The sequence below is a fragment of the Coffea eugenioides genome, chromosome 7 (assembly GCF_003713205.1).
Source record: "Coffea eugenioides isolate CCC68of chromosome 7, Ceug_1.0, whole genome shotgun sequence".
Lineage (NCBI taxonomy): Eukaryota > Viridiplantae > Streptophyta > Magnoliopsida > Gentianales > Rubiaceae > Coffea > Coffea eugenioides.
The window spans coordinates 10,154,127-10,170,789 of record NC_040041.1 but is presented as its reverse complement, the minus strand read 5'-3'; the positions used below and the strand labels follow the sequence as shown (position 1 = coordinate 10,170,789).

Here is a 16,663-nt window from a genome sequence, read left to right as displayed (position 1 = left end):
TGAGATTTTGGGCGCGGGATGACGAGGAGGAGCCAGACTACAAATGCAGGTACGGGTACCCGCCCGTTTAGATGATTCTCTATCCGACTTGTTCAGCGGGCGATTGGGGCATTGGGCTTGCAAAAAGCTTATACAAGATTGTTTGAATTTTTTTGTAATGTCATGTGATACATTTTGTAATCTAATATATGTGAAATAAAAAATAATTAAAAAAATAAAAAGTTAATTGAAAAATATATTTGTGATACGAGAAAATTTTAAAAAGAAAAAACTATTCAACAAAATCGACTTTCATTTACTTGACTTGAACCGATATAGTATGAGTTTTAACTATTTTTGCTAAAAATTTATAAATTTTGTTACACCTAATGCAATTGTTGAGAATCCAAATATCTAACCATATTGATTACGCTTTTAATGTGACTTGATTTAGGCACCTCGAATGTGTTTATGATAAAAGTAAAATAAAAAATATCATAATTGAAACACATCAGTTTTGTGACCGTATGTGCTAATTATTTTCTATTTTGGATTTGTAGGTGTTACGGCGAATATTTCAAATCTAGTGGCAAAAGGATATGATTCAGTTTGAATGCTTCAAGAATTATAACAATATTTCGATTTCGAATTCGAATCTAGCTATTAAATTTAAAGGTGTTCAATAAATCTAAATTTTACTCCCTCCCTTTTTTTATAACTGACGTTTAAGGTTTTGCACACCAATTAAGAAAAGTTTTTCATTGTTTAAATCTATACACTACTTTCCTTTTGTACCCTCATTAATGATCCAATTCACCCATGATTTCTCTCACTAGAGTACTAAATGGTGCTGTTTTATTAGGAGTAGTAATTAAGAACCCTGTATTGGAAAAGAGAGATAAAAGGGTAAAATTGTGAAAAAATAATTAATGCTGCATGGGGATAGTAAAACGACAGATAAAAGTACTTAAGAGCAAATTTCTTAAACGTCAATTATAAAAAAAGGGAGGGAGTATCATTTAACATTGGTAGATTGAGGGTTGAGATTGTGGTTTTGTAAAATCTATAAACTTATATATGGAATTGGAAGGTGAATCAAGCTACTTAATATTCGAATCAAACTTGACTTAATGAGAATTTGTTCGAATTTAGTTCACTAACTAGTCAAATCAAGATTAAACAGCATTTTATACTCATTATTCAATGACATTCAAACTCGATAACAAAAACTCATTCAATCTTGATTCAACAAATAAACAATTCAAAATTGAACAAAAATTTAAATTCGTTAAAATAATCAAACAAATTTGAACACTAAGATGTTCGATCTGATTAGACTCGTTTATGTCCCTACTTATATCTATTTGATAATTAGCGACCCTTCAACATCTTAAAGTGAATTTTTTTTCCACTTATATTATATAGAGAGTTTTGGCAATTATTCCCTAAACACATTTAATCCCCTTTCATATCTTTTTACTCATCTTTTAACCTCATAAACATTTATATTCAAAATGCTCAAATGAAGAATAAATACCTACCCAAAAATCTTTATACCTGCCCCAACAATTGAACAATAAAGAAAATGTTTCCAAAAATGATGGAAGAAAATTTTTGGGCACTTTACATAAAAAAAAAAGGCAATTTGGGCGCGTCAGAACTCCAAGCGTGCAACAGCCAACGTCTTTTGAGTTTTGGCTAATAAAAGAAGGTAGCAAGTGATTGAGTGTGCTTTAGCAGTTGAGTACCAAGAGAGCCTCAATGGGTCAGCTGAAGCGCCAGACTCTTCACCTTCACCTTCACATTGGTCTTCGCACTGTGCATTGCACTCTTTAAATAAGCCATTGACTGCTTCCAAGTTCAAACCATCAAGGATCAGCTCTCAACCCACAGAAAAATGGGCATCAAAAGTAGTCTCCCTCGCCTTCCATGGGATATCCAAAACCCAGAAGAAGAAGAAGAAGAAGAAGAAGGAGAGGAAGAGGAAGATGATGATGATGGGGATGGAGATGATAATGATGATCCAGAAGGAGATGCATTACAAGGAGAGGAAATCCCTGAAGAAGAAGAAGACAAACTGGAAAATGACAGAATCCCTCAAACTCAACATGGAAAGGAAATCTCGGAAGCTGCATTGCAAGGAGAGGAAATCCCTGAAGAAGATCAAGAGGAAAAAGAAAGAATCCCTCAAACTCAACAAGCAGCTGTTCGTGAAGCAAGTCCACGACCAACCCAATACCGTCCAACTTCAGGAACCGGTTCTGATTCTGATGCACCCCAAAAACACTCTTTCAAACGGGCCAAGCGGGATCAGAAGGATGGTGCAAGAAAGAACAAGACGAGGAAGGATGTTGTTATTGGTGCAAGGAAAAAAGAAAACCAAAAGAAGGCTTCTGTCTATGCCACTCCATCTTCTTTTGCTAGGGTTTTTACCGAGAAAGATGAGATTGATATACTCCAAGGTGTGATTGATTACGCCAAATTGCAAAATGTCACTGATTTGTCAGCTCACACGAATGCAGTTTATGAGTTCTTGAAAGGGAAGCTTCATTTTGAGTTTACAAAGACTCAGGTATATGGGAAAATCAGACGCTTGAAGAACAACTACTTGAAAATCCTGGAGAAACGTAAAGGTAGTGGAAACGACCCTGTTTTCTTGAGTCCACATGAATCTATTTCCTTTGAGCTTTCAAAAAAGCTATGGGGTGGTGTTGATTTTGTTGATGATGTGAAGAGTGGAATGAAGAAGAAAATGGATGGAAAGAAGGCTATGGTTAGAAAATTACAACTAAAGCATGATGATGAAGTGAATGTTGAGGAAGATCAAGGAGGTTTCAAGCCTAATCATCCATTTTTGGAGGAGTCATCTGATGTAAAAAATCTTGAACTTTTGTGGATGCCTGAAAGTTTGAAAGTCTTTATGAGGGGAAATATGACTTTGATTGATTGCGAGAAGGCAAAGGAGTTGGAGGTTAAATGGAAGGAATTACGGAGAAAGGAGATTGAACTCTTCTTGATGAAGTTAAACTTGAGGATGGAGCTGATAAATCATGTCTTGGATGCAATGAAGAAAGGGTGATATTTTGATTCAGGATCACAGCTTTCTGGACTGAAATAGGGTAACATTTTTATTATCTCTTTATGTATCTTAGTGTTATTTCTTTGCTTCCTTGGCTCTGCAGAGGATGAATTACCAAACATGAGAAATCTTTGCTTTGCAGATAGGAGATAGATCATGCTCTGATACTCACAATTTCAGGTTTAATCAGTGTGGTGAGCTATGATTAACTAAAGAAAACAATTTCTATGCTTATTTCCCTGCTTTCAGCTGTTATTTAGAGTAGAATGTGTAGTGTATTTGCTATCAGTCATAAAAAATCAATCTCTACAATTATTTCTTGAATGTCTGCTGTGGCTGAAAAGAATTCTCCAACAAGCAACACCAAAACCTGTTTCTATTTATCTTGTGTAGAAAAGAGCAATAACAGGAGCTCAAGGGATGCAAATTTTGCAGTCGGCAAAAATTTGGATGATAAAATTTATAGACTGAAATGTCTGGAAGATGCGAGGATTTGCTTTTGATATGGTAATGCAGAATTTCAGATAAACTGCCCAAGGAACATGTCCTGATTGATTCCATCATGTAGTAAGAAGCAAATATTAAATCTATTATCTTGAGGCCTTATGAAACATCTGCAGCATCGTCATCTAATGCCTGCAAGCTTAATCCAATCAGAGCTCGAAAAAATAATAGTTGTTTTATGTCCATGCCATTGGAAATCTTGCAAGCACAGACGTTTCAGCTAACGAAGCTACAAAATATGTACAAATTTTCAAAAACTAGTTTTTTCAAACATTTTCAAATAGTTTGGATCCTTAAATTTTTAAAAAGTACTCTTAAAGGTAGTCTAAATTTTTTTTAATGTTTAAAAAGTATCTCAAAATATATTTTAAAAACTCTACTACTTTTAAATATTTCAAAATATTTTCTAAAAGTATCTCAAAATATACGCTAAAAACTCTACTACATTAAAATTTTTCAAAAATACCTCAAAAAATAGCTAATCTAAACGGATAGTCGTCGCAACACATTTGGATTGCCATTTTTGGAAGTTTTATAGAAAAAATATACTATAACGATTCATATGTGAGGTAAAATGGCGATTGAGAAATGCATTCACAAAAACGTAAAAATTTTTCTATCGAAAATCACTGTCCAAACAAGGCAAGTGCTCAAAAGAAGTGATTTTAGTAGGCAAGCTGAAATTACAATGGGATGATTCAGTTGTGTTTAGGTGAGAGAGAGGAGTACCGCTTCACCTTAACTAATTCTTTGAATTTAATCTGCTTAAACACAAGCTGGATATCCAAAGAAAAAACCCAACCCAACCAATGAACAAGTTAGGTTTAGTTAACTCAATCCACTAAAAATCGAAAGCCAAATGGGCCGACTAGGGCTGCAAACGAGTCGAGTCGAGTCGAGTTTTAGCCTAATCGAGCCGAGCCTCGACATAATTTCATTGAACTCGAGCTCGAGCTCGAAAAAATAAAAAATAATTATTTTTATTTTTTAAAAAATAAATAAAATAATATTTTTTTTCTTAATAAATAATAAAATATTAAGGATATATATGTAATTTTACTATTAAAATTAAAAAATATAATATATATATACTTAAAATAAAAAATATATACTTAAAATAAAAAAAATATATACTTAAAATAAAAAAATAAAAAATATATATATACTTAAAAAAAATAAAAAAAATATATATATATATATACTCGAACTCGCGAGCCGGGCTTAATATTTTGAGCTCGAGCCGCTCGCGAGCGGCTCGATTCGTTTGCAGCCCTAGGCCCGACCCAATCTTTCAAATTACCAATTGGGCTAGGCAGGCAATTCGTTAGCTGTATTTTGACTAACATTTTAATAAAATGATTTTATCTATTTGATAGGCCTGATTTTTTTTTTTGGGTTTTAGAAATTCAAAATCCATCTAGCACACCATTTACAATAACACTTTAAAAGCTAACAAATATTTTAAAAAACTATCAAAAGAATAGGGTACCAATGGGGATGAGAAATGTGATAGTGATGGGTGGCGGAGGTTACTGATGGCAGGCAGTGGAAAAAGGAGAAGGAAAGTGTTTAAAAAAAAAAACAAAATAGAGGTTCGTTTCGTTAGCATGATTTGAAAAACAAATTCAAATATTATTCAATTTGCATCATAAACATTAATTTTCAAACATTTTTTTATCTCGCGTGCATCACATAACCAATATTTTTTTCTAAAATATTATAAATTATAGTAAAAATTTAGACAAACACTAAAAAATACACACCATACAAGTGGACTACTTATTTGGTGGGTAAAATGACCAAGAGATTTAAGTGATTGTTATTTGAAAAATTAGTTTCTTTAATATTCATGTTTGCTTTTATGTCTAGATTTTGTTTTTTGGATAAAATCCAAAAAAAAAAAACTGCAATTTTAGCGAATGTCAGAGAGTCTTCCTATGATTTAAGAACCCCAGAGAATCCCTTTTATTTTGAACTTATATAAAACAAGAAGAGAAATGATCCAAATTAATGGAGTTTGAGGTATCCTAACCTAATGCGTAGATATGAAACTTTGCCAAACAAAACAAAGGCACCAAATCATACCACAGGTGGTTACAAGGATTCAATTCATACACCAAAAAAAAAAATCACAAAATCCCAATACTATAATATTTAAGACTTCACAAATAACAAACATTATCACACCCATGACAGTGATGACCACTACAAAGAATGGAGATGGTGAAAAGGTGGTGGTAGCTACTGTGGAATCGAAAATCTCAAATTTAACTGAATTTGATGATTTCTTGGCCGTCACAGTTTGTACAAAATTTATTTTTAACTAAATATGATTTCCTGAACACCACATCCAATACAAACTCTTGTGCTTAATTTCATTCTATTTTTTAAACTCACATATAGAATAAAGGGAAAATCGTTCAAAACGTTCTTCACATTTTGTAAAATGACTTTTTTTTATCAGTTACTTTTAAAAGTGTAATTTTACGTCTTTTACAAATTTATATTGGTCAAATGTGGTCTTTACCTAGATTTCCAACTAGTTTTTTTGTTGAAATCCACCATGTACCTTGTATGTGTAGACACCAAAAATTTTGTGTCATTTATTTTTTTATCAATTCATTTTATTTTATTTTTGTTTTGTTTTATTTTTATTTCTTATTTTTTCTATAAAAAATCATCTCAAATTCATTTTTTTGAAAATTAGAAAGAAAAGAAAAAAATCAATCAAAATCAGATTTTGTAAAAACAAAAAAAAAAGCCTTCATACGCACGCGTGCAAGACACGCGCGCATCATCTTCTTCAACACTTGTACAAGAAGCAAGGTTGCGGTACAGAATTGCAGCTGGCATTGTTGAGGCAATTTCCACGTGATTTCTGCTCCATTTTCTTTCCCTCTAAGCCCCCCAGTACAAGGCCACCTCGCCTTAATCCGAATCATCAAGAAAAATCTAGAACACAAGCCATCTAATGGCCCTAAAAATGCCACAAAACCCAACTTTCATATGAACCATTGAGATAAGGGTTTTAGCAACCCCTATCTCGTATAAAATGGAACAAAACGCGAGGATTAGAAAAAAAGAGAAGAGAGGGCGGCGGGGAAACCAAAAAGAGAGAAAAGAAGGAATGCAAACCAAAAATTTTTTGCTGGAAAAAATCAGTGACCAGGTTGAGCCATCACCCTTCTTTCTCATTGAATTCCGATCTTATTTAGGGTTTTTAGAACTGCTTCTTGGTTTATGCACTTTCCTGGGATGTATTCGAACAGCTTTCATTCAAAAACCATTTAGAAAAAACAGCTCCAAGTTCATCGAATTTAGGTCCATAGTGGCGGATTTATCACCCCTTGAAGAAGTTCTGCAGCAAAAAAAAAAAAAAAATCGAGCTCCTAACTGCGATTTTCCCACTTCCTTGAGGTTCAACGTGGTGTTTCGCCTTTAAAGCCCCAAAGGGTAAGGTGTTTCATCTTTTCCTGCTTCATCTACGCCTAGATTCACATCAAACTTGTCAGAGATTTTGCAGAAGCTATTTCCTCTTGTTCTTTCTTTTTTTTTTTTGCAATTTCTCTATTTATCTTGCAGATCATTAGGCTAGATTTCATTACATGATGTTGTGTTGAGTTTTGCCTGTGGATTTTGGGTGTGTAAATTTCGTGTATTTGAGGTCTGAAGTCTCAGCAAGCGACAAGCATCTTCCTTGTGTTTGATGAACTGAACTCAGAAACGCAGCAATGCTCTTCGAACCAGATGCATGGAAATTTTTAAATTTTCATTTTTGACCCCTGAACTTTTAAATAATTCTACTTTGGCCCAAAATCTAAAAAAAATCAATCAATTTTGCCCCTTTTAAGCTTTAATCCTCTTTTGCATGTTTTAAATATGTTTTTAAGCAAATTATTTCTGAGTTTTAGGCCATAATTTGGCCTTACTAATTTTAGAAGATTTATTGTCTTGTTGGGTTTAATAAATAAGTTAGGGCTTGGATTAGGGTTATTTTTGGGAGTAGGTTTGGGTTTTTTTTCTGGGTTTTGGCATGGGTTTGGGAGGTTAAATCCCACCCTTTTTGGTAGGGTTTATTTGGTCAAAATAACGAGCTGGCCCATCCTTTTGCCTTGGGTTTTTCGTTGGGCCAAGGTTCTTCAGCCCACAAAGGAAATGAAAATGGCTCACATGACCTTTCCTTCTTAAAAGGTCTGATACGAAAATTACAAGTCAGTCCCTGGTCTTTTAGGTGATTTGATTGTGGCCCTTTCAAATAGGTCTCTAATTTAATTACATTTTGGTCTCTAAACTTCATCTTTTGTTTAATTTTGACCCTCAACTTTTTAAAAATTAAAATTGGATCCAAAAACTTTTTAATTATTACAATTAGGTCTCTAACACCTTTGATTTCTTAAATATAAGTTGTTTATCTTCTTTAATTATTAATTATACGTTATTTAAATGCTTTTAATTGGTAGATTGCATGGTTGTTTCCATTTCTTTATAACAATAAAGGAAATTTGCCATATGTTTATATTTTATTCTCTTTATTTGTTAATTAAATTGATGTCTTGACTATTTTGTTGATTTTGGAGTATAAATAGGGAAAATCCACCCTCATTTAACCACTATTTCAAGAGAGTTACCTTCTAGTGTTATTTTAAATCCTCTTATGTGCTCCTATGTGCTTTTTATGTGTGATTGAATGTTTTGAGTGCTTTTGCTTATATTTATTCATTTTTATTCATTTTAAGTTTTTATTTATTATATTTAATTTTTGATGATTATTTGGAGGAGATTTAAATGTCAAATTGTAATAGATAGATGTTCAAGACAAGTATCTAGCTAGGCTATGTAATAGATAGGTTTTAATTTTGTCAAAAATGTAATTAGAAGATAAGTGTAATAGTTAGGTTATTATTTTTAAAATTTCTCCCTTAAATTGTAGTTAGGACCCCAAAAATAATAGTTAGATCTTTGTACGCATTTTTTTGCTTGTGTGCATATGTGTTTATTCGCTTTCTTTAGGGCCTTTGCATTTAGATATATACTTATGTGTTATGGGGTCTATGTGTTTTACGTGTTTACTTACTTTAACTATGTTTTATATAATTTATTTATTTTTTATAAATACATGACATCACCACACTAGTCCAAGACTAGTTGTGGTCTTTCTCCCCGATTTTTCACTAGTCCAACGCTAGTGAGGACTTGTAAAAATGGACTAGTCCAATATTAAACCCTTTAAACTGTTTTCGCGCTAGATTCATATTTTTTGTATGACATTCATCGCATTTCATACATGTTTTTTTATTTTTAGAATCTTTTCTCATCTTGCATGATATTTTCTCTATATATTATATTTGTTATCCCTATATATACACAAAACATGACATTTAGACTTGCATTCCATTTAGGAAATTAGAAGTATGCTAGTCCATTTGCTTGAGTACGTTAGGAGAGTCATCATTCGAATATGGAAAATGAACGAGTGTGGCTTCTTAACATTAGCACGCTCTCCTCCCCTCTATAAAAAGGAAAATTGAGTCACGAATTTTAGTTTTCTATACCTGTTATGTTGCATCCCTCTCTTAGGTCACGTATATTTATCTAATATTATAATTTTTCTTTCCTTCAAATGTCATCTTTTACATATTCGTGACCTCCTCAAAGAATCATTTTTGGGATTCATAATTAATGTCATTGATCCCAATTAAACTTTGAAGAGACATTTCGACCCTCCCGATATCACCTAGGTATAGATTCGCATCCATATAGAAACATCCTAATGTGATAAGTTTATAGGTTAAATTAGGAAAATTTTTTACTAAATCTCGCAACTAGTTTTGGTTAGGTTGAAAGGGTGCCTTAGATTTGAATTTATTAAATCTTTATCTTTTCTTTCTTCAATCGTGACTCCAAAACCTTTTTTTTTTGTTTTCAAAGACCTGGAGTCATCTAAAAGAGATTTTATTATTGTTATTTTTATTTATTTGTTTAAAATATATTTTGGATGACTTGGTACATCTAAACTCAATACCAAGTAGTGACTCATATTTTTTCCTAAAATCCTTTTTAAACTATTATTTTGGGCCAAAACCGTCGCATATTTTAAGTCCCATTTTAGGCATTTTTTCTTTATTTATTATCTAAAATAAAAAACTAATTTCAAATAAAAATTAGTCAAAAAATTTATTTTTTCTAACATCTAAATTTTATTTTTTAAAAAATGGGGTGTGACAGTATGTGATCATTTTATGAAGGGCAAAATTGTCATATAAAAATTTACATAATCCGATCCATAGTCCCTCACATTTCACAAAATAAATTGTTTCGTTCTTCACATTTCACAAAATAAATTTTTTTCATCCCTCACATTTTGTGACAAAATGGATTGTTTTGTCTCTCACATTTTACAAAATGGATTTTTTCATCCTTCATTGACCATGTATACGAATAGTTTTTTTTAAACCCATATATATATCTATTTGATTTCATTTGAACAGTATAAATAGTATGTATTATATCTCTATTTGATTTCACCTAAATAGGCTAATTGTAGTTGTACACATACTATTCAATAGATATGTACATGGGTTTAAAACCAATAATTTTGTTTTAAACCCATGTACATATCTATTTGATTATTCAATATTTGTGGCATTTTCTATTTTGGTAATAATTTATTTATTGAGTTGTATAATAAGATCATCTAACTAATAGATCCTAACTCGAATTCTATAGTCATGCTAATAAATTGCAGTTTAAATTTGAAATTTCTACTTGCCATCTTTAAGACTAATAGTTGAACTACTTGCATTGTGATTGTCTTAAATTTTGAAAGTGCCAATCACTTACTTTTTTTTGTCATACTTTTTCTTTGTTTATTTTTTTTGTCCAAATTTAATTCGATGCAAACACTCAATAATGTTTAGAATTAAATGTCTTCTTTATTTTCAATTTTCGAGTAAGCGAAAATGAACATGAGTGAAAAACTAACAATTTTTTTAAAATTCATGTATATATCTATTTGATTTCACCTAAATAGTATGTTAAGGTGAAGTTAAATAGAGATATATTACATGCTATTCATATTGTTCTGGTGATATCAAATAGATATATACATGTGTTTGAAAAAGAAACTATTCGTACACACGATCAATGAGGAATGAAAATTTTCATTTTGTAAAATGTGAGAGATGAAAAAATTCATTTTATGAAATGTGAGGAATGAAAAAGTTCATTTTGTGAAATATGACACACGAAAAAATTTATTTTGTAAAATGTGAGAAATTATGGATTAGATTATATAAAATTTGATTTGACAATTTTGCCCTTAGAAAATGATCACGTGGTGGATTCCAACTAAAAATTAGTCGAAAATCTAGGTAGGGACTAAATTTGACCAATGTGAATTTGTAAAGGATGTAAAATAACACTTTTAAAAGTGAGGGACGAAAAAAGTTATTTCGTAAAATGTGAGGGATGTTTTAAATGATTTTCCCTAGAATAAAATCTCAATTTAATTGAATTTGACTTCTTGAAAATCATATTTAGTGCAAAATTTTGATTTTAACTAAATGGGAAATCCTAAACGTCATGTTCAATAAAAACCTTAAATTTTATCTACATGTGATATTTTGAAAGCCACATTTAAGAAAAAAAATCTTTTACGTTAATTTGATTTGACTCTTTAAACAGCCATTTAGTTCATAAACTTATATTTAACTAAGTCGATTACTTGAAAGTCGTTTTGAGTACAAAAAACTTAATTTTAAGTGAATGATATTTCTTTAAAGTCACATTCAGTATAAAACTTTTCTGCTTAACTTAATTTGATTCTTTAAAGTCCTATTTAGTATAAAATCTACAATTTAATTGAATTTGATTTCTTGAATGTTACATTAGAAAAGGTCTTATTTTAATTGAGTGTAATTTCTTAAAAGTCAAATTCAAAATAAACTTTTATTTTAATATAATTTATATTTAAGTCACATTGAATAAAAAAATCTCATATTCAACTAAATTTAATTACTATAGCATCGCATTAAGAAAAAAAAATCTTAATTCTAAAGGGGCATGATTGCCTAAAAATGACATTCAATACAAGCTCTTAATTTTAACTAAGTATGATATTTTGAAAGTCACACTTTGTAGAAAATTTTAACTTTCATATGTATTAGGTATTTTATGGGTGTTTTTTAAAAACTTTAATACAATGGTATACGTGTAAAACTTTTACTGTAAATGATTTATTTGGATTTGGTGTTTTTGAATATGTATTCTGGAGTACTTTTAGAACTTAAATTTTTTTGAATATTTTTTTTATAAATTTTGTTAAAAATAACTCACCACCCTCTCTTCCTCCCTCCTCCATTGCTTCCACCTTTTTTCCGTCGTCGCCGCCACCCCTTCTTCTCTCCTTCCTCTTCCTTCCCCTCCCTTCTTCACCTTTCTTCCCTCCTCTCCCTTTTCTTCCTCTACCCCTATTGACCCTCCTCTCCTTGTTCTTCCCCAAAAAGGGGGGGGGAGGGGGAGGAGAGTAGAGGGAGGGGAAAGGAAGAGGGAGAAGAGATGAGGAAGGGGGGAGTGGGAGATGTTGGAGGCAGCGATGATGATAGAGGGAGGAGGAGAGAGGTGGTTGGTGGTGGTGGCGAGAAGAAAATACTGTATGATTTGATTTTTTTTTTTGGCAAGTTGTATTTGAGTTTTTTTTTAAATTGTTTTTGGAGTTTGTTATTTTAAATCCCACAAACAAAAGTAATCTGTGAAAAAACAGCAAATCGAAACAGAGCCTTTGTTTTTGGATAAACATTGCATATGACAATAAAGATGTCAAGCTCAGAACAAATATTTCTGCCAAATATTAATTGTATAAACTCAGAACAAAAACAAAAATAAAAAGCTGATAGCTAACAAAGATTGACTAGGCAATGAGGTGCACAGAAATCTTCTCTAAACGGGACAAGATCAAGAAAGAGATAGCGAGAGGGGGAGAGAAGAAGGTAGGGGTTTCCTCTTATAGGTTTGCTCAGCCGGCCATTGGCCACCCTTGTCAACAGCGAAGTGTTGCCGATGACCAACAGAATCACGTGAGATTGAACTGTTGAAGGCCATTTTCCATGTCCCGTTTCCACTTTCCACAACCACTCGCATGTGTTAACCGAGAAAGATTACCAATTGAATCCAAGGGATCAAACAAAATATGTAAACACAGATTTGAACCCAAAAATTCACTCACAAAACCAACCATTATTTTGATTATGACCAACTCTTTGATGATTGATCCTTCTTGATCTGCAACAGGATCAAATAAATAGTTTGAAAACGTATCTTAAAACCCATGTACATGAGCATGGCAAACCATGCAGTGCATGTGATCAGCTGTGGACTTTGATGCTACTGCTTCCTGCCATGTTAGGTTGAGACAACGTAGAAATCAGATGAGCTTTTCCAACACCTCAAGTCAAGTCATCCCAAGAGGGTTGCTAGTATTATATTCTGTCGGCTTTGACATAGTACATACTTTTGTATTTTGTGGGGCCTTCAATATTGCTTAACTCTTTCTTCTTCTTTTGCGAATTACAACATTAAAAAATTTCCTAGACTTTTGTACATAGAAAAGAAACGAACGGTTAGCTGAATGACACTAGCAAATATATGATAGATAATTTTTTTTGAATGTACATAAATTAATTTTTAATAAAAAAAATTTTTAGGGGGACCATTAGTTAGAGCTTCAGAGGACCGTGAAATCTCATATTCCACTTTCAAACATTTCCCTTTTCCCTTATAATTGTTTAGAGTCTCCCTTGAACAAAAAATATTAATTTTTTTTGTAAATTATTTTACAATAGCAGAATCAGATAACTTAATAATAATCAATATAACTAAATAATATTACAAAATAACACACATTGGTAGAATATGAACATTAGAATATAGTTAGAAGAATTGAACTTGCAAATTTGCATCAATTTGGAGAAAAGTTTTGATGAATGTTGTTACATCAACCAATTAAATTTAGTAGCATTTAGTTTTTTTTTTGGGGTTCCAAATTTTATTTGCATTTGTTTATTTGCTAAAATAAATCATTATCTCTCTCTCGTTCTTTCTTTTTTTTTTTTTTTTTTTACCTTCCCTTCCATCCCCTAATCCTTCCCACCTCCAATTATCAGACTCAGACGATGAATTTGGTAGCAAGAATCTGGCCATTGAACGAACATCATATCGGTGGTTCAATAACTCAGTATCAATTTACATAAAACAAAATGACAAAATTCCATGGAATATGCACCACTGAATTTCCTTTATGAAATTTAGGTCTGCACTCTCTTTCAAGGGGCTATATTTGGAACGCGTGTTAGGTAAGCTAGAGTGGACCTCTCACCTATGCTAGAATTGCATTAAGGGAGGCTTTCGCAATGGTACAGTTTGGAGGCTAGTATATTCATTTGTCTAAGTAACAGTTCAATGATTTGTTGATGATTGAAGATGGTCTGCTCACAACTCAAAAGTGATAAGCCAGAGATAGACTCCTGTTAGATTACTTTTGTCTGCATATACACTATTTCTTGACTCTCTATTATTTATAACAATTCAGAAGAGTAATGACAGGCAATGTTAATAATAGCATTATTAACTTTTCTCAATAAATTTCATTTTGTGACCTCAACTTTATATGTTTTCTTGATTCATGACCTGAACTTTGTTTTGAATGTCTCATCAATTTGCAGGTTGCAATAATTCCAAAGGGTAATTCTAGAGGTGGCAATTTTAGTGTTTTGTCATAAATTTCATGCATGGGAAAATCTAGCCTAGGACTTCGCATTGTAAAGTCGAACTCCAAAGTCGAAACCTTAGCCACTTTAGTATCTAAAAAATTAGGAAGCCCAATTATTTAGTAGTAAGGGCCCTATTGAAGGAGATGGTAAGTTCAGTCGTTTCTAAATGATCTCAAATTTTTTGAATAAATTGCACCTTTACTATAAATAACGTGTACAATTTGAAACAAAGATTTTATATTCAGTCACTGTTTATATGAGTCCGTACATGTCAATTATATAAGAATTACGTGATGTAATATAAGTTTTACATTCAAATATTTTGTGACGTTGATCAAATTTTGATTACCAATTTATGAACGTTTGTTCACTAATAACGGTGGTCTATGCTCCAACTTGTAGATCTAATGGGAGGTTGAAATTCGTACCAAAGATTTGCGAATTTCGCAGGTAAGTTTTCCTGAATTTCATCTAACTCAGCGGTGGATTTAACATTAGGATTTCTTGAGTTTCATAGTCAAATGACTTTCTTACTACACAAAAGTTAAGAATTTGAACTTGCCACCTTAATAGTTAAATGATTGAAAATTCGAGGCTTGTATATTGGTACCACCAAGTTCAAACCATGGAGCTAAACACAGCCTGGATCACTTGAATTTGGTGCCAACCAAAGTGGCCAACTAGTCATCAATACCATAAGCCTATGCAGTATGGTTCTCAACGAGTTTGAAGAGGGGAAAGGCCGAAAGGGGCAAGATCGTTAGGTCAATCATTTTTCATTTGAAAACAGTTGTATACGAACCTACCCCTTTCCCGTGGAAGAGGGCGATGTAGAACAAAAAATTAATGTGTTGGAAAATAGAAAACTAGCACAAAAAATCTTGGATGTGAACAAACTTGACTAGCTAGAAAAGCATTTTGTGTTGGTTTTTGAGGAAAAATGTTTGCTATAGACTTGGTTGTGTCAATTGGCTGGTGGCTTTGGGTTTCAGGATCTGTCCAAATGAATAGGGATAAACGGATCAAAAAGTGTGTGCTGCATTTCTACTAATTGCATGTTGTTGGACTAATATATATATAAAGTTCTGGAATTAGGATGTAATCTGATGCTAAAATAATATAAGTATACTAACCAAACAAAGGATTACAAGGGGCTACTAATTGAGTGCTGTATGGTTCAACTAATCCCAGCAATCCAAATGAGTGCCAGAGATTTTGGATTAGGGATCAAGTCTTACAACTCAAGGTTCTAAAATAAAACTATGACTCCAAGAATATATATTACTAAAAAAAACAGTAGATATCCTATTTGTTATCCTTGGATGAGTCATGTCTGCTTGGAATGTGGTGAACCCTCCATTGTACTGCAAAAAGAAATTATGTTTTTGAAAACTTTTAAACACATTTTTTTTAATAACTTATTAGCTCACACAGACACATCCATGAAAAAGAAAACAAGTGCCACAGCAAAAACTTAAAAAACACTCCCAACACACCAAACCCTAAACACAAAAATTTCTTGCAAAAACAAATACTATTGGAAAATAAAACATGACTAAAACGTTTTTCTTGTTGATTTTTCATGGATAGAAAAGATAGCCTTCTTTGTACGGAATTCAATGGACTTAGTCATATATTTTGTTAACTTTTTGTCTTCTATATTGCTAACTGCTCATGTTTTTTGGTGAATTTTTGTTTTCTATAATGCTATCTCTGGTGGTGGCAGCAAATATGTTACTTATTTATATCAATGATGGGTGGTGGTGGGCTGCAGCAAACCTTGTGAGCTTGTTGTCCAGGAAACACAGCACTCTATTTGCAGTAGACATAGGAGCAGTGTTGTTATAGAATTGAGTAACCAATAATTGGGTGACAATGCTTCAGTTGTTTTAAATTTAATTTATTGCCATAAGTACAATCTAAGCTTTTGTATCTAGGAATATTGAAAGATTTAACAGATTTGCTTTCATCAAGATTGCCTAAAATATTAATGATAACAAGAATAGACTTTTCATTTGGTCAGACAATACAATATTGAAAACTCAGCTCTAGAAAATAAGTATATGATGTAACAATTTTTGACCAAAATATACCTCAACAAAACCAACCCCATGCAGTGTGAAAGTGTAAAACAATAGCATGGTATGCAAATCTTTGCTCCTTTGGGAAAAGAAAGCTTATACAAATTCACCAAAGACCAGCATTATTCATACATTACATAAAGCTAAGGGTGCGTTTGATAAAACTGAATTCTGAAATCTGAAATCTGAAGTTTGAATCTATTAAGTTGTTGAATTATTAAGTACGAAATCTAACACATTTAAGTGTATATCAC

General features: G+C 32.1%; 1 protein-coding gene across 1 annotated transcript; it reads left to right on the top strand.

Moving 5' to 3' along the window:
- The first annotated feature begins 18 nt into the window (after nt 1-18).
- Nucleotides 19-3,058, top strand: LOC113776836 (STOREKEEPER protein-like). The gene is made up of 2 exons (XM_027321892.1): nt 19-49; nt 2,007-3,058. The coding sequence occupies exons 1-2, from the start codon at nt 19-21 to the stop codon at nt 3,056-3,058; spliced, it is 1,083 nt and encodes a 360-aa protein (XP_027177693.1).
- The last annotated feature ends 13,605 nt before the right edge of the window (nt 3,059-16,663 follow it).